The sequence below is a fragment of the Rhinolophus sinicus genome, chromosome 8, assembly GCF_057876585.1.
Source record: "Rhinolophus sinicus isolate RSI-liver-muscle chromosome 8, RSI-T2T, whole genome shotgun sequence".
NCBI classification, from domain to species: Eukaryota; Metazoa; Chordata; class Mammalia; order Chiroptera; family Rhinolophidae; genus Rhinolophus; species Rhinolophus sinicus.
Genome location: NC_142508.1, coordinates 9,658,699 through 9,677,776, shown reverse-complemented (window position 1 = coordinate 9,677,776; position 19,078 = coordinate 9,658,699). Strand labels below are relative to the sequence as shown.

General features: G+C 43.3%; 1 protein-coding gene across 2 annotated transcripts in view; it reads left to right on the top strand.

Annotated features, from left to right (window-relative positions):
• The first annotated feature begins 1,753 nt into the window (after positions 1 to 1,753).
• TBXAS1 (thromboxane A synthase 1) overlaps positions 1,754 to 19,078 on the top strand; it is a 133,238-nt gene continuing 115,913 nt past the window's right edge. Inside the window, exon 1 of one of the 2 annotated variants that reach the window (XM_019750183.3) lies at positions 1,754 to 1,984. In XM_019750183.3, coding sequence (XP_019605742.2) covers positions 1,896 to 1,984 — 89 coding nt within the window. In that variant the 5' untranslated portion in view covers positions 1,754 to 1,895. The remainder of the gene's footprint in view (positions 1,985 to 19,078) is intronic. The other variant, XM_074315295.2, reaches the window with a different exon arrangement.

Sequence of the window (19,078 nt, the reverse complement as noted above, 5' to 3'; positions counted from 1 at the left end):
AGCTCCTGTGGCCAAAGCATCATATTTCAGATGCCCCTTGTTGATCTGCAGCTGTGTTTTGTGACGGGGAATACACAGATTCATTAACATCTCCGTATGTACTATTTGGATGGGACAAAGGAGAGACTTAGCAATGAGGCGGGGGGAGGAGTGTGCAAGGGCTGGGCTGGAACATGGGGCACTTGGGTCCAGACGGGGTACAGCTGTTGGGGGGACACCTAAGTAGGAATGCAAATCGGGGACGCAAAGCAAGTTGTCAGAGAAAAGGGAAGTCCTTGGTCCTCACGTGGGCCACTCTTTTACTTGTGGCTGTAGCTCATTTATTCCTCTGGATTTAAATACCACTTGCATATGGATGGCATCCAGGTTTGAATATAATCTTTTGTTAACAGAATGAACTTTGGATGTCCTACATCCCATCCCTCGGTTTCTCCTTCTATAAAATGAGGTTAATAAGCTTTACCTCATCAGGTTGTTTATGAGGACTAAACGGTCCACACATACGAACGTTCTTAGAATAGTAACTAGGACATAGTACGTACTCCATAAATGGTATTTTCATTATTCGTTATTATGTTCAGCTGAGATTACTGATTTGACAGCTTCACTCCGATGTCTCCGAGGCATCAACCTTAACAGGACCAAAACCAAACTCTTGATTTTCCGATCAATACCCCATCTTCCCCATCTCAGTAAAGGGAACCCTATAAACTGTAGATAAAGTCAGAAAACTGGGAGTCAGATGTCTTTCCTTCTTCCCCTTCCATTTCACATCCCAACCACCGGGAAATTCTGCAGAGTCTACCCCCAAAATAGATTTCAAGTTCATCTACTTCTTTCTGTCTCCCATGCCTTCTATGGTCTGAACAACATCACCTCAGGATGGATGCAGCAATATTCTAAGTGGCCTCCCTGCTTTTCCTCTTGCGCCCTTGCAATGAATTCTTCATGTGTGGCCAGAATGATTTTAGTAAACATAAATACAACCGTATGAAAACCCTAAGTGGCACGTGAAAACGAATCCCAAGCGTCTCACCACGGCTCTGTGCTATCTGGCCTCTGGTGTCGTCTCCAGATTTGACAGCGCCAGCCGCTTCCCTCACCTGGTCCACTGTACTCCAATACGCCCTCCCTGTTACTAAAGGTGTAATACAAGGCCTAATACGCAAAAAAGGATTCTGTCTCCTTTAGTAGATAAATTCAGAGCTGGAACAAACGAGCCCTACTTGAGCCTGTGGATATGCTTTTAGACATTTAAGAAATCCTCCAACTCACGATGAGAGTGCTGGTCTGAGGCAAGTTTTTTTTGGGTCTGTTCCAACAGCCAGCCACCAGTCACCTCTGACCCCAGAGAGGTCATGAGACCCCAGGAACAAGTGAACTTGGCAGGATGGATGCCCTCAGTGCAGTCAGCATTTTTCATCAGGCTGATATCCGCCCCAAGTTTTTCTGGGACACTTAGAGTCTCTTTATCCGTATCTTCATTTAATTATGAATTAATTTTTTGTTGGTTTGTTTGAGAAGAGTCTTTAAGGACAACTTGTCAGGATACAAATCTATGGTTGCAACCATTTTGTTTCTCAGCCAACCTGGGGCCAGCTGAACTGCTGCTTCCCAGGGAAGTTAACATAAATGTTTATTGACAGTACAGTCATCAGGAAAATGAGGTTGCTGATTCATTGCGTTACACTGAAACCCTTTGTTTTTCCCTCCTCTTCCTTCCTCTTTATGAGGAGACACTGTGAGAAAGAATACATTCTGAGAACCCACTTGATGTGATGGTTTCTTGGTTGCCTCTTCCCTCTTCCATCAACAGGTCGTGATTCTTGTAAAGGCAAGACGACCCGCTGCCATCTGTTCTCTGGAGGACACCCCTCTAGCGTCTTTGAGGAATAATGGAAGTCTTGGGGTTTCTCAGACTGGAAGTGAACGGCTGCATGCTGACGGTGGCCCTGTCAGTGGTCCTCTTGGCCCTCCTGAAATGGTAAGTGCAGCTAGCACGTTCCAACAACTGTGATGTCAGAAACGGCAGCCCCGGAGCCTTGCTGGAGCCAGAGTGGTGTATGGGGGAGTGTGTTTTTCTTCTTTTCTAATCTAAAGGGAGTTGACTATTAACACAGCCTCAGAATTAAAAGCAAACAGCCAGGTTAATCTTTTGCTAAAATGCAAGAGATTGAGGTGTCAGGAAAGGCTGGTGATTCAGTGACTGAGAACGTTACACATAATTAAGTTGGAAAGAGATGGAAAAAGAAACACATCGGAAAAGTATGCGTACAAGTATTTCCTCGCACGTCATCATATCTTCTCACCTTGGTTTTCTAAGATCCTCTCCCCATGTTGGATTTACAGCAGATTCAGCCTCTTGGTTCATGTTACGTTAAAATCCAAAAGGATGTAGGAACTCTCTGGAATTGTGGACTACTTTGCAGGAAGTCACTGACAGGGATTTCTGGAGGTTTGAGGACAAAGTGGTGGAACTAATTTCCTTGTTTTCTAATATTTGATAGAAGGGAATAGATTCCTACGAACATAGGGCATGCAGTGCCCACAAAGTCTGAGACCCTGAAAGAATCTCAAATTTAACTGAGAGTAGCTCCCTGTGATTTTGTTAATTCAACAGGAGGTTTTCTGAAGTCTGGCTCAATTGAAGGCCTGTGTCTGAATACTGAAGAACCATAATATGCAACATTTATGCACATTCACCTTGTCGGTTAAACTTATTAGTTACTCAATCATAAACACCTGGATTTAGGTGGCTGTGGTGGTTGAGGGGGAAGAGGAAAAAAAGAATGAACTTGAGTTTGAACAGAATTTCAATTTATGTTTCCGGTGGTAATAAAGCCTCCTCTAGATTAATAACTGGGAAAGCACTTTGGAAAGCATCAAGCATTATGCAAATGTGAGGTATTATTCTTTTGGAATTTGCATAGCTGAAAATGGAATTCACGTTTGATGTTCTGTGATGATGAAATTACTTCTTGGAAATTGGCTCTGAAACTCAGCTTCAGTCCCAGTGCTATTTTGCTTTTTAACTGGTTTAATTATCTTTTGAACTTTCCTATTGCAGTGTAGCTTATCTTGTGTTGAGACCAGCCACTTGCAAAGCCAGGAGCAAACGATAGCCCTCTCCCCTCACCGCACCCATCTATCTCAACATGTTTTATGCTCAGTGACGCACACAGCACAGAGCCTGACACATAGTGGTTGCTTAGTAGATGCCACGCACTACAATGAACTATCATCTATGTAATATAAACACAGAGGAACATAAACCTTTGGTGCTTTAGGTATACTTTAAATTTCTTGTTAATGTGCTTATTGATATTAATTTCTCATCAGTAGCTATGTTCTGAGTGTGGTTCTCAAAGCATGTCCCAACTGAGTCCTGAAGGTGGTCTCACAGCATCGATGGTTATATTATATACTTTTCTACATGTTTGTCTTATTGTCTTTTTCATTTGTGTATTCTTAATGCCTAGTGCAGTGCCTGACATATAGTATGGCCTTGATAAATGTTCCATGAATGATTGAATGAATGAATGAATGAATGAATGAATTGCATACATTAATGCTGCTCTGGTCATGGAAAGGGGTACGTGTTCCAACTGATAAACTGCTGTAACTGGATGTTTATAATCAGCATAGATCAGAGAGTCACAGACAATAACACCGCACCATTCAGCAAGGCAGCTGTGCATTTGTAATCCATTCCCAGGGCCATATGACCTGCGTCAAAGACACAGAGATTAGATAAAAGCACGAAGCAGAGGTGGTTATCACAAAACTATTTATTGATCTGTTAATGTGTGCCAGGCATGGAGTGAGGCCCTGGGGCAAGATCAGGAAATAGAAAGTCTGGATCAGATACCCAAGGGTGGGGGGGGGAAACATGGAGGTTCTGCGGGAAGCTCGATGTCGGGAGAGAATATTGCTGAAGGAAAGGAAGTGGCAGGAAGGAGCGGCCATGGATCTGGTGCTCTTGCATCTATCCCTTGATTCAGCTCAAGGAAACCGTCCTTGTTGTCCTGTTGACCCTCCTGTTCCAGGCAAGGCTCTAAGTTGCCACCGAGCAACAGACATCAGGTTGAATGAAGTGGGGCCTCCCTCCCGCTTGATTTTCTTGAGAGGGTCCATGTGGGAGAGAGAGGGGTGCTCAGGGAAAGCTGGAAGTGAAGAAACACTTGCCTCTTTGAGGAGAAATTGTGGAGGGTGGCATGTTCTGAACATTTAAACTCCTTAGTCTTTCCTTTAAGAGTTCTTCTACCTGCCATGAGGCCAGGTCAGACTGCAGTGGAGAGAAGGTAAAATTGTGAGGGACACCGGGATTGCTTTTTGCCTCTTCAACCAGCCTGCGAGTTCTTTCATGGCAAAGGAGAGGTCACTTACCTCACTACAATTCTGGAAACTTCTGTCCCTGGCACAGATATTCTTCTAGCATTTGGTTTAATGAGGGTTCACGTTAAGAAGTACACGTTGAGCAGCCCAGCATCCGGGGGGTTGGGAGTTTGGCGCCTGCCTCCTTCAGCGGCCTCACCTTCCCTCTCTCTCACCCACATCCTGTGCTGCTGGTGGTTGTGTGAAGGGTCACCTGGCTGCAGGTGTCAGTGCTTTTACCCTTGCCAGGGTAATGCCCATCCTCCTCTCTCTTCTTCCACGTTAATCTCGGGGGCATCTCTTCAGGGAAGTTTTCTTGCTTGCCCAAGGCACTTCCAAGCACCACCCCCGCCCCGCCCCCACTTCTGTCCCTGTGGCTTTAGTCATCTCTCTCATCCCCCCTCTTTCCCTCACAATGACTTGCATGTACTTGGCGCCTAAGAAATGTTGGCTGAAGGCTAATAATTCTAGCCTCTTATCTCTGCTAATGGTTTTCTGGTTCTTCTCTTAGCCTTCACTGCTCAATACAAATCTTAATTCTTTTGCCCACGTGAATTACCACCCCCTTTCCTGAAAACCTATTGTTTTCTGTTTGTACCAACTTGTTTGACCACTTTGCTAATTGTTGCAGATATACTATTTTATAGTCCCTCTCACCTTGTAGAGCAGAGACTAGGCATGTACTTAATAAACACTTCTTAAATTTTAAGTGTATGTGTGAAACAAGAGGACAAAAGAGTTAATTTCATTTAAAAAGAGGGTATGTAAAATACATATGTATATATATGTGTATATATATATATATGTGTGTGTGTGTGTGTGTGTGTATATATATATATATATATATATATATATATATATATATATATACACTTTTTTTTTTTTTAAGGAGGGTACCTCTCACAGTGGCCCATGTGGGGATCGAACTGGCAACTTTGGTGTTATTAGCTCCACGCTCTAACCAACTGAGCTAACTGGCCACCCCTGGCATAGTATATTTTAACAGTTTTCCTAAAACTGCATTTGATAAGATTTTTCAATGACGATCATTTACATTGACAGTCAGGTGGCTGAGCGGCATGAACTGGGCTATAAGAAGATCAGGGCTGCTCCACTGGGGTGGAAGATGGAGCTGGGGATGTAGAATATATTAGCAAGAACTACATGAAGCACAACAAAGGTGATACACACATGTGATAAAACATTTTAAAAACTCATTTTTCTGTATAAAATTGTTTGGATTCTTGTTTCTGGAAGAGATTTGATATACAAGAAATAAGATGTACGAGTTAAATATTGCTCGAGGCAACCTTAACGTCTAGTGTATTTAAATTCTCAAGCACACCTAAGAACGGGCAGCTGGGTTCCTGTTGGTAAGATGAAGATTTCTTTATTCTTTAAGGAAACAGCCCAGCTATTAACAGTGGTTTTCTTTCAGTGGTGGGATTATGGGTGATTTTTATTTCTTCTCTTAGTCTTTCTGCATCTTCTATATTTCTTTAATGAGTAGGAATAGCTAATCAAAAAAAAGGGAAACTTGATCAAAAAGAGTAGGAAATTTGTTCTCTCTAGTAGTGAAGAGGAAAGCAGTTTTATGGTTTGGGCGTGGAAGTTTGGGAACTGTAATCTCACTGCTTCTACCAATAGGGTAGAATGTACAGGGGAATTTGGAGTCATGGGGGAGCTTCTTGGCTGATGAGGCAGTGAGAAAGGTAAACCATGGCCATTCCATTAAGTAGCAGGTAAATATATGACTATAATGGAGGCTGAGAAGAGATGTGTGGGAAGGTGGAAAGGCTTTTAGTGCCAAGCTGTGTTTAAGGCTCAGGAGCCCAAGACCCAGAGGTACAAATCAATTGGACATTAAAATAGGAATCAGGGTGAATTGTTGTTCTGATCAAGTCTCATTCTAAGACCAGGTTCAAGTAAAACATGATTGGTGATTAAAACTTAAGACTATAACAGAAAAGTCTATCACTGTAAGTTTGAAAGTTTCTTTCTCAGACAGCTTGCGTTACATGTGGAAGAACTGGATTCTAATTCTAGACCCATACCTACTCCTAGACCATATTTAAAAGAAACCATTGCTCCCTGGAATGCAAGGATGGTTCAACATACACAAATCAATAAATGTGATACACTACATTAAGAGAATGAAGGATAAAAATCATATAATCATCTCAGTAGATGCAGAAAAAGCATTTGACAAAATTCGACTTCCTTTCATGATAAAAGTTCTCAATGAATTAGGTATAGAAGGAATGTACCTCAACATAATTAAGTCCATATCTGACAAGCCCACAGCTTACATCATACCCAACAGTGAGAAGCTGAAAGCTTTTCCTCTAAGATCAGAAATACGACAAGGACGCCCATTCCTACCACTTTTATTCTGGAAGTCCCAGCCAGAGCAATTAGTCAAGAAAAAGAAACAACTGGCATCCAAATCAGAAAGGAAGAAGCAAAACTATCACTGTTTGTAGATCACAAGACCATATATATATATATATATATAAAATACTAAAGACTCCACCAAAAAAAACCGTTAAAACTAATTAGTGAATTCAGTAAAGTAGATGGATACAAAATCAACATACAAAAATCAGTTGCATTTCTATATATTTACAACACACTATCTGAAAATGAAATTTAAGAAAAACCCCATTTACAATAGCATAAAAAATGATAAAATACTTAGGAATAAATTTAACCAAGGAGGTAAAAGATCTGTACACTGCTAATTATAAGACACTGATAAAGGATATTGAAGACACAAATGAATGGAAAGATACCTTGTGTTCATGGATCAGAAGAATTAATATTGTTAAAATGTCGATACTACCCAAGTTCATCTACAGATTCAATGCAATTCCTATCAAAATCCCAATGGAATTTTTAAAATTAGATTTATTGGGGTGACAATGGTTAGTAAAATTACATAGGTTTCAAGTGTACAATTCTATAATACACCATCTATATATCACTTTGTGTGCTCACCACCCAGAGGCATTTTTCACAGAAATAGAAAAGTCAATCCTAAAATTTTGTAAGGAACCACAAAAAGACTCTGAATAGGCAAAGCAAGGCTGAGAAAGGAGAACAAAGCCAGAGGCACCACACTTCCTGATTTCTCTACAGTCAAAACAGTTTGATTTGGGCATAAAAAAATAACACATAGATCAACAGAACAGAATAAATCTTCTGGAAATAAACAAATGCATATGTGGTCAATTAATTTTTGACAAAAAAGATAAGAATACGCAATGGGGAAAGGAGAAAGGATAGTCTCTTCAAAAAATGATGCTGGGACCAGAGCGTAAGGGGGGTAAAGGGGGTGGGGGGTGGGAGATGAGGGTAAGGGGGATCAAATATATGGTGATGGAAGGAGAACTGACTCTGGGTGGTGAGCACACAATGGGATTTATAGATGATGTAATACAGAATTGTACACCTGAAATCTATGTAATTTTACTAACAATTGTCACCCCAATAAATTTAAAAAATAGATTTAAAAAAAAAGATGCTGGGAAAACTGGATAAGCACATGCAAAAGAATGAAATTGAACCCTATATTTTACCATACCCAAAAATTAGCTTGTAATGGAGTAAAGACTCAAATGTAAGACCTGAATCTGTAACACTCCTAAAAGAAAACAGGGAAAAAGTCTCTTGACGTTGGTCTTGGTAACGATTTTTTGAATATGACATGAGCAGCACACGCAACAAAAGAATAAAATAAACAAGTGGGACGACATCAACCTAAAGAGCTTCTGCACAGAAAAGGAAACAATCAACAAAATGAAAAGGCAACCTACAGAATGGGAGAAAGTATTTGTAAACCACGTATCTGATAAGGGGTTAAAACCCAAATTATGTAAGGAATTCATACAACTGAATAGCAAAAAACAAAAACCCAATAAAAAAAAAATAGGCAAAGGCCCACAGTAGACATTTTTCCAAAGAAGCCATATTAGTGGCCAACACGTACATGAAAAGGTGACTGGTATCACTAACCATCAGGGAAATGCAAATCAAAAGCACAACGAGATATCACCTCAAACCTGTTAGGATGGCTGTCGTCAAAAAGATAAAACAAATGTTGGCAAGGATGTAGAACAAAGGGAACCCTTGTGCATTCTTGGTGGGAGTGAAAGTTGATGCAGCCACTGTGGGAAACAGTATGGAGGTTCTTCAAAAAATGAAAAATAGAACTACCTTACGACCCAGCAATTCCACGTCTGAGCATTTATCTGAACAAAACAAACACACTAATTCAAAAAAATATATGCACTCCTATGTTCACTGCAGCATTATTTGCAAGAGCCAAGACATGGAAACAACGTAAGTGTTCATTAATGGATGAATGGATAAAGAAGATGTGGAGATACACACACACACACACACACACACACACATACATACAATACTATATTATTTTTGCCTTCAAAAAGAAGGAAATTCTGCCATTTACAACAACGTGGATGGACTAGTAGGACATTATGCTAAGTGAAATGAGCCATATATCGCATAGTATCACTTATATGTGGAATCTAAAAAAGTCAAACTCCTAGAAGCAGAGAGTGGAATAGTGGTTGCCAGGGGCTGGAAGGTGGGGGAAATAGGGAGATGGGTACAAATTTTCAGTTATAAGAGGAATAAGTTCTAGAGAGCTAACGTACAGCATGGTAACAACAGCTCATAATAATGTAGTACACTTGAAATTCGCTAAGATTTGTAAATCTTAAGGGTTCTTACCACACACACAGACAAATGGTAACTATGTGATCAATATGTTAATGAGCTTGATTGTGATAACCTGAAGTTATACACCTTAAGTATATCAAATTTGTATTTGTCAATCAGACATCAATTAAGGCTGGAGAAAAAAAACCATTGGGAGGAACATGGGAAGCCAGCTGGGAAATCTTGAGCTTGTCAGAGCAAGGAATCCACTGCCATAATCAGTGGTAGAGACAGGGTTATCCAGTCACAGACGTCGGTATTTGCAGACTAAAGATCAGTTTGATCATCATTTCCCAAGTTTTGCTCCTAAAAATGTGAAGTAAAATATAAGGCCCTTCTTGAAAATTCATGGCACATCAAAGACCCTGAGGTTCTACGGTAAGGGGAATCTGTTTAACTTTATTTAACTCAGTGTTTCCTAAACTTATTTAATTAAGTAACGCTACATATGGCCATAGTGAGAAGCACAATCAAGACCGTCTGGAACATTCCCTTGAAAAGTGCGGTCAGACAGTCAGGCAGCTGCATAGGGGCTGCTGAACAGAGGAATAAAACATGACAATTATCCCTTTGCAAGCTCTGAGGCTCCTGGCGTGATGATGTTTACTTCAAGACACAGAGGAGACGGAGTCTAGAGGGCAAAGGAGGGCCAGTGTGTGGGGCTGGCTCCAGTTCAACCTCCGAGGAAACGCATAACCACAGCTGTTCGAATGGCCTTGGATGGTGGAAGTGCCCCTCAGCGTCCATCACGAATGCTGCCAAAGCACTTGCTGCGTGGTGTGGGCAGCTGGTACCAACGACCGCCACGTGCCTTCCAGACCTCGGCGGCATGATTGCTTCCTATATTGATGCTCTTGATGGGCGGGTCTAGGTGAGGTGCTGCTGGTGAAGAGCAAGTCAGATAAAACACACATGGCCCCCCAGTGACTGCTTCCTCTTCCCCCGGACACCTTATTCATCCTCACTGGCAGTTCCTATAGCACTGAGTGCCCCAGGAGCCTGGAAATGGTCCCACGAAGCAGCTCATAGGGGCCTCGTTGTAGTTTCGTACACGATTCTTGCCACTTGCCTCCCTGTCCCAGTCCTTTGGCTTTTCTGCATCGCCAGCCAGTCAGAGGTGGCTTTGGAAAGCAAAAGAGTCTTGGGCTGGGTTCTGAAATACAGGGAAGAATTGACTGGGCAGAGGAGAGGTGGGAGTCAATCTCAGGTGGGGAAGCATCACAGGCAAAGGCAGTATCAGGGTTTGGAACATTTGGTGGAACAAAACATTAAGAGTGTGAATAATGGACACAGTTTAGAAATACATTTTGAAGGCCGTGGATAATTTCCCATGCCCCAAAGCATCTGGCGAAGGATGCATGCTATTTCCCTTTTTTATTTTTTTGTACTTTTGTCGACGATAGCCTGGGCACTTCGGTTTAATAACTCAGTGATGAGCTTGGAGATAAAATTGAGCCTGCTTATGAAAACTAGGCCTGTGCTTCCTCGAGGACCACTTTCACAGAATATTGTTTTTTTTTGTTTTCTCTCTTTTAAGTAGTTATACACAATATCCCTAGCCTTCCCCTCACTTTATTGATTTTCCAGAACGAGAGTACGAGGTGTGACTATAAAGTAACGTGACTGATTATTTTAGCATACACACCAGAACTTATACAGCCAAATGAGTTTTATGACCTTCAAAGGCATTTTCCTGATAGGCTAAACCTTTACTGCAGACATGCAACTATTGGAAATGACATTCTTAGCACTTTTCTTTGGGAATGATCCTCGGTGTCTAGATTCAGTCTTTTGACAGCACTGAAAGCAGTAAATCATCGTCTTTGTTGAGAATGGACTGATTTTTAAAATTAGCCCAAATTTGGGCAAATGGGTGATTAGACTGAGCAATATTATTTTTAATCCAAAACAAAATGTGATTATAAAACAGTAAGACTGGTTGTTGTTTACTTAGAGGTTCTGGAAGCTTGGGAATGAGGGCCACACTCATTGGGCTTGTGAGTTGTTCTTAGCTGTTTGTTTTAAAGAAAACAGCAATAGTCTTAACACTTATGGTCATACTTTTTCTTCTCTGGTAAGGAATTCAGGCTTCTGGTAGCACCTACTCTTTGGGCAGAGATGAAAGAATCATATTCATTCTATTAACACAGCAAATCATCAGATTTATGTTGGTATCTCACTGAGCAGCTTGAGTAAATGCTTGGTGCCGCTTTGCCTGGGAGGACAGTGGCCCTTCCAGAAATAGAGCTGTTGAATGAACCCTTCCCTCTACCCCTGAATACCGTAACAACCAACCTAAGAGGCTGTCGCTTGCCACTGAGGGTTAAGTACCCCATTTTCAGGAGCCTCAGCAGTGTTACAGGGACCTGTTTCTGATAATGAAAATTACGTACATGGGAACATGGGGACGAGATCTTGGGGAGTGTGGGGGCAGAGGGCACATGCTCACACTTTTGTGGATTGGCACTGCAATTATTAAGAGCCGCCTGGTTCCTGGTTTGCCAGAAATATGTGATATCGCATACTTTCCTGGGGGTGGGATGGGGAGGGGTGTCAGCTGAGCAGGGATATCCCTACATCAAGGGCTCCTTGCAGAGTCTGGTCCTGGGCCACACAGCAGGGCCATCTAAAACCACCGTATGTCCTCGCAAAGGTGTGCATCTTAGGTGTCGCCTCCGCAGACAGCAATTTCTGAACATGGTCCCAGAAGGGGGATGGCCTTTTTTTTTTTTTTTTTTTTTTTTTGTGCTCAAAGGTATCTGGAAAAACAGTGTCAGAGACTGTCTGAAAGCAAGGCCAGCCTCTACAAATAGCAGCTTCAACCCAAATCCTGTTTTCCGAGCACTCCACACAGACACCCTGGAGAGCACCAATACTCTGCACCCAAACCAGCAGCTGCATCCACTTCTGGAGCTGAAAGATGCCCCCCAATCCTCCCTGCGGTCCCCTCCTGCCTGCACACAGCACGCCCCTTCCTCTCAGTACACTTTGCACACCACCGTCCCTGCTGCCTGAAGGCCCTCCCCTCCTAAGTCGCTCCTACCCATCCTTCCAAACCTCCTCCAGATGTCCCTCGTCTTGACAGTCTCCTTAACCTGGCCACCCCTCAATGACCCTGCCTCCTTTGAACGCCATCAGCGCTTGCTGTCCTATCACTATCTTGGCATTTACTATATTATTTTATTGTCTGTGCCTGTGTCCTTTCTTCCTAGCCTGACTATAAGCCCCTGAGGACAGGGGCTGAATCGTAAGCCAATGAGAGTGCCTTGTGCATGGTAGCTGCCCGATAAACGTTAACCGTCACAATCAGGCCTCAGGTAACTGACACAGGGGCCCTCCTTTCAAACGATTATTGCTGTTACGTGTGCACGTATGCATGCGCACACAAGCACAGGGGGGAGGGTAGGATCCGCGTCCCTCTGACTCGCTCACGGGTGGCACCGCGCTCTCACCACCTGGCAGAATGGCTTGCACATGGCTCACTGAAAGAGGAAATAAATGACTGCTTCGTTCACACGCTCACTGAATGCTGAAGGTTTTCTAGGCTGTGGGCTGGTTCCACCTCATTGATGTGCAGTGGATAACATTCCCACGAATGCAGATCAAGTAATTGTCACATTAGGAATCGAAGAGCAAGGCTCTGATGCAAAAGCAGCGCATGGGATAGAATGCAGGACACAGCCATTTAGAAGATGTGGTGGGTGGGGGAGCACAGAGCAGGCAGGGTCTGAGTGGGGTGTCCTGACTACAGTCTGGGGGGAAGGGACTCATTCCACCCCAGCAGAGGGGCAGCAAACGACAAGAGCTTCTCCTCTCCTGTGCCAAGGAACACCAACCCCCACAGTTTAAAGCCATGCTGTCTAAGCTCTTTACCACCACCCACTGTTTATATCATTTCCCCATAGGTCCCACGTTCTATTGTCTAAACAACAGTGTATATTTAAGTAGTGATTGATTTACTTTCCCATTTTTTAAAATTATTCAAAGACAAGCTGATGCCAATGAGAATAGCTGACCAATGAGATAACCAGCATTAGTTTACCAAGTTATAATCCCACTCCAAAGCAAAGAAACTTGACATTTTAGTTAACCTACCCGATCTTATTGTCAATAAACACACAATTTACATTAGGCTCTTGGAAATGTTGAAAATACCTCAGATGTCCCTTCCTACCTTCACAAATCGATAGGCATCTGGGGACCCCACGCTGTGAGCACTACACTGATGGATTTGAACTCTGTGTACACAGAGAGCGGCCAGAATTGGTAGCATCATCTCATGATATAAGCGATGAGAGAGGGAGATAATTGGGAAAGTTTCAGGAGAAATGTGGCATTGTGGCTGTCAGCTAGGCCTTTCCAGTTTAGGGCAGATACACTTTTTCCACCGGATGACGTTGGGCAAGTCACTATTGCTGCTAGTTTTGTCATTGTTAAGAGAGGGCTGACATTCCCTGCCTGCCAGCTCTCCCTCACCCCTGACAGTCAACCGACCCACAGCCTTGGCAGTCTTATCTCCTAGGCGGTCCTTTACTTGTTCCTTCCTCTCTATCTGCTCTTCGCTACTATAGTTCAGAATTTCAAGAGCATCCTCGGCTAGAAATAGCCTCCCAAATGGTTTCCCTGCCTCCTGTCTTGTGCCCCGCAAATTTGTCCTGCAACTGTGCAGCCAGAATAACACCCGGGAGCAAATCACTCTGCTGCACAAAACCATCCACGGCCCTCCTGCCTTAGGGAATGAAGTTCCCCTGGCCTGGCACATGAAGCCCTCTCTGGCCTGGTCCCGTCCACCTTTGCATGTTCACCTCCCATCATGCCTCACCTGGCACACTGCTCTCTGGGGCTCACAGTCCCTTCCACATCCCATCTGTTTACACCTAGTTCCTTCCCTCTACTAGGATGTCCTCCCTCCTTCATTCCGGTGAGAGCTTCTGCATCCCTGTGCTCCTGGCCCCACCACACCTGGTACCTTCTCTCTCTCTCACCATCACCACTTCCCCGGCTCCCCCGTCAGGAAGGTGGGAGGATTGGGTCTTGACTCAGCTTTAGTCTACAGTGCCCAGGATCGTGCCTGGGGCACTCGATGCATTTCTATCAGGTGACAGGCACTCAATTATTTGTTGAAGCAAACTCAATTAAAAGAGATCACATACAGGATTTCGTGTGGTAGGTGCTTAGCATAGATAGACCCCCAAAACATGTTCGTTGTTCTTTGCTGCAATGAACATTATCATAGAGAATCTCCACTCATTCCTGGGTGATTGCCACTGCAACCAGCCACCACCCTCATTTGTTATATAACAAAATTACACTGAACTGAACTCTGGATCTTAATAAAAGATTTGGTCTTTATAATTCAGGCTAGACTGGGCTGTGGGTTAAAGCTCGTCTCTGCATAATTTATGAAGGAAGGATTGCAAAACAAAATCGTAGTGCAAAGGTGACTGTTGAACCCATTCAGGAAAATAAACTACTCTCAAGCACTCTAGCCACACCTCACTTCATCAACGTTGCCTTAAAAAACACACTAAAAACATTTCGCTCTTGGCTGCCTTTCTTCCACTTGGTGTAATGGTCCAAAGCTGGGACTTTGGAACCAGATTCAAATCCTGACTAGCTTTGTAACTTTAAGCAAGTTGGTAAGGTCTCCCGGTCTCAGTTTCCCCATCTGTAAACTAGGGATAATGATAGTACCTACCTTGTAGTGTGTTGGGAGGATGAAATGATTTACAACATAAAGTGCTGAGAACAGTTTGTGTTCAATAAATGTTAATCATCATTATGATCCAATAACTGCAGGCTTATACTCAACAATAACTGCAGAGATACTAGGTAGATAGATTCTGGTTTTAATTTAATTTTTTTAAACACCATCCAGAATTCTCACATGACCTCCAGGAATGCATTGAAGTGAAGTTGAAAGAGCTGCACTTTAAACAGGTGGCCTCATTTTGAATGATCTTGGGCTTATTACCACTGGGTAGCTTTTGACCCTGGACGAGTTAAATGAGGTTTAGAAAAAACACCCATTGGATTTAGCAACTAAGACGTCTTAAGTGATTTGGGGACGGTCATTGATGGTGCGGTGGGGACAGAAGCCAGAACGCAGCAGGTTTAGAAGTGTTTGGTAAGGAACGCAGTTGAGAGGACGAGTGTGGATTTTTCTTTCAAGAAGAAGGTCTGGGATGCCAGCTGCATGGCAGAGCGCCAGTATGCACTGGCAAAGTGGGAACAGTCACCCTCTTCCTGTATTCTTGAAAGGGAGCTGAGCCTTTGTAAATAGTAAATCTTACATCCACCTATATTATTGGTGCAATTGGTCCACGGGTGCAATTGTTTATCTCTTAGTTGTTGTTGTTTTTTTTAAAAAAAGAAAATCGATTTCTTAAAAAGTGCTTTATAAATCAAGCTTGAAACTCAATTTGCCTTCCAGAAATTTTTCAAATTTTCCTATGAGAAGATTTACATTTATCCTTTGATTTGAACAGTAAAAGCACAATTCTATTTTCCATTTGGTCTTTGTTTCATTGGTTGACACTTGCCTTGCCCTTGGGTTTGAGAACTCGAAGTGTAAATGATACGTAGCAAATCAGTAAATAAATCCTGATACGTCTTGTTCTACTGCCTCTCGTAGGTCAGACCTTTTATTTCCTGCACACACATGTCCAAAGCCCTTCATTATCCCTTAATTACGACACTGGTGATGTGTCCTTGCAAGTTCAATTCTCTCCCATCTTAAAACATACAAGCCAGCCAGCCAACCAGCCAATTTACCAGCTAACGACCTCTTCTTTGACGACGTGTTCTACCCCAGCTATCACTCCACCATCCTTCCCTTTCCAGCCAGATGGCTTGAAAGAGGACCCCACAGTTGCTCTCTTTCTCACCTCGCATTCACCCTTCAGCCTTGCAGTGGGGCTTCTGCACCATTTTCCACCGACACAACTCTCTCCAAGGCCACCAATAAGTCCCTAGTGTCTAAATGGAATTCATATTTCCCAATTCTTCTCTTTCTTAGTGCTTTGCCATATTTGACTCTGGTGTGTTTAGTCTCTGTTACTGCTGGGTATATTCTGGAGCCCTTGGGTGCGTAGGGGTACAAAAAAGTTTGGGCACCTTGAGTATTATCTAGTGGCCTGATTTAAAGATAAGAAAATGAAGATCCAGAGAAGTGAAGTGAGTTGACCTGTATTAGTCGGCCACAACTACCATAATGCTGTACAACAACCACCCCCAACTCACTGGCAAACAATATTTATTTTTCTCACAGTCTGTGGGTAGCTCTGTTCCAGACTGTGAGCGGGGTTCAGATCTGCTCCGCAGGTGTTTATAATGAGGCCCAGGCTGAAGAGGACACTTCTGGAAAACTCTATTCCTGACAGATCATAGGAATGTAAGAAATGCAAGAGGAATAAGCAATGTCTCTTGAGGCCTCAGCCTGTAAGTGGCTTGATGTCACTTCTGCCCATATTCCTTTGATTAAAGCAAGTCATATGCTAAAGCAAGTCATGTACTCAAGCCTATCATGAATGGGACGGGGAAGAAGACTTCACCCACTGTAATGGAGGTACTTCAAAGTCACAGACCAAAGGGTGGTGAGGTAGAATTTAGATACAGGGAGGACAGGAAGAATTGGGAGCAATGATTCAGTCTCCCACAGGCTCCAGGATCACACATCTGGGTTCTGATCTCTGGCAGAGCAGAAAGTGGCAAAAAATGAGAGGACGAAATAAAATAAGAAGCAATGATAAAAACAGGACAAACAAACAAGCAAAAGCTTAAAGCTCATGGACATTTGGATTTTTAGTGTACATGAAAGCAATGATCTCTGAAAAAAGGACAGACATTGATGGAGAATTTGCCAGCTGAGACACTGGATGATCAAGATGGGTCTTGGCTGTGGAGTGAGGAACTAGCAAGAGCTCAGTTTAGGGGCTCAGTGTGGACCTGGGAGGGGCCCTGGGGATACACCCAGAATTTCTCGCTGAATAAGCGATGGCAGTCAGGGGCTGACTGATGATGGGGCCAGAGTATACTCCGAGAAAAGCAAACACTGATTTAGGGGATGGGGTGGCGAAGGGAGCAGCTGCCACATAAAGGACACACCTCTAGTCTGGAAAAGCAGGATTGAGGGAAGGTATTTCTGAGGCCTAGAAGACCAGAAATGGATGTTTGGATTCCCTGTCTGGAAGAAGCCTGAATGCAGAAAATGTGGTATGTTCACCATATCCTGAAATACAACAACCAGGGGGCATCCTTGTAGATTGTGAGCTGTATTGTTTAGGACAAATTCATTGTTCTACACTCGGCAGCAAATTTATGGGTGCTCTTATGCCAAGAAATGGCTATGCATGGAAAGATAAATAGCTCCAGAATTCTTTTAAATATTCTCACGGGTGCTAGAGCCCTACAGGGTTGTTAAAGAAAAAACAGTATTTTAGGATTATGTCTTACCCTTCCAGAAACTACCCCTTTGTGCTGACTGAAAGAATGGAGGGTGGAACCCAGTATCACAAGGCCTGTTACACTGGGGGAATTCAACTTTCAAAGATAAAAGAGTGACTTTTATCTCCTTTCCAAGCTCCTCCCTGTCAAACACTTTTGTGAATCGGAACAGGAAGGTACTCTGGCAATCCAAAATCAGCCGCGAAATTTCATTTCTTTTTTGCTAGAAAAAGGGTGTGTTGACTAAAACAACTAGAATATAGATTAGTTAGTATAATCATAATAGCAATGACAAAAAAACTCCACAAAACCGAATAGACAAAATAAAAACCAAAGCACAACATTCAGAGTGATCCAGGAGAACAATGTGTTTGAATGAGTGTTTTCTTTCCTTAGGGTTATTTTCTTTACATTTTACCTCCTCTGACCCCAGGGTAGTCAGGAAGACCCCTTCCTGCAATACACCCACGTGGGTTATTTGCTTTAGGCCTCTTCCAGGGCTGTTGAGATAGCTCTGATGTTATCTGTACTGGGTTGAATAGTGCGCCCCCCAAATTTATGTCCACTCAGCACCCCAGAATGTGGCCTTATTTGGAATTAGGGTCTTTACAGATATAACCAAGTTCAGATGAGTTCATACTGCGTTAGAGTGGGCGCTAATCCATGACTGACGTCCTTACAAAAAGAGGGAAGTTTGGACTCAGAGACACACAGAGTGAAGATGACATGAAGACACAGACACGCTGGGAGAACACCGTGTGACGATGGAGGCAGTGATCGGAGAGATGTAGCTGCCAGCCAAGAACTCCAAGGATTGAAGGCAACCCCCAGAAGCTCAGAAGAGTAAGGAAGGACCCTCCGCTAGCGCCTCAGAGAGAGCCCGGCCCTGCCGACACCTTGACTTTATTCCGGCCTCCAGAACTGTGAGAGGATCAACTTCTGTTGTAATTCCCCAGCTGGTGGTGCTTGGTTATTGCAGCCGTAGGAGACGATGGCAGCCTCCTTTCCTCATGAGCCTCGCTGAGTCAGAACAGACCCACGAGGCCTGATTAGAGGCCCAGGCCTGCTGGTCAGACAGAACAGGCCTGGGCTGCAGCCTGGCCACTGAGCAGCAGGCTGGTCTCCAGGTCTCAGTTTCCCCATCTGTATAACGGGCATAACAAGGATGTTGGTGGAGAACAGAGGCCACAGGTTTATAAAGTGTTGGTACAATGCCTGGCCCAAAGCGAGTGCTTAGTAAATATTAGCTATTCTTAGCCATATGGTGTCCTGAAGGCTTTAAATCCATTTTTTCCACCCTAGCTTGAAGTTTCCCTGATTTTATTTTTCCCGTAAAAGCCAAGTAGATCCTATCTATTCTCCCTGTGATATATGACGGCATCTGGCACAGCGCCTGGCACCAAGGAGGCACTAAATACATCTTCATGCAATGAAAAATGGAAGGTTTTTCAGTGTTTCAATACCTCATCACAGAAGGAAACAGCTTAGAGACTTTACAAGCCTTAGTAACCAGCTT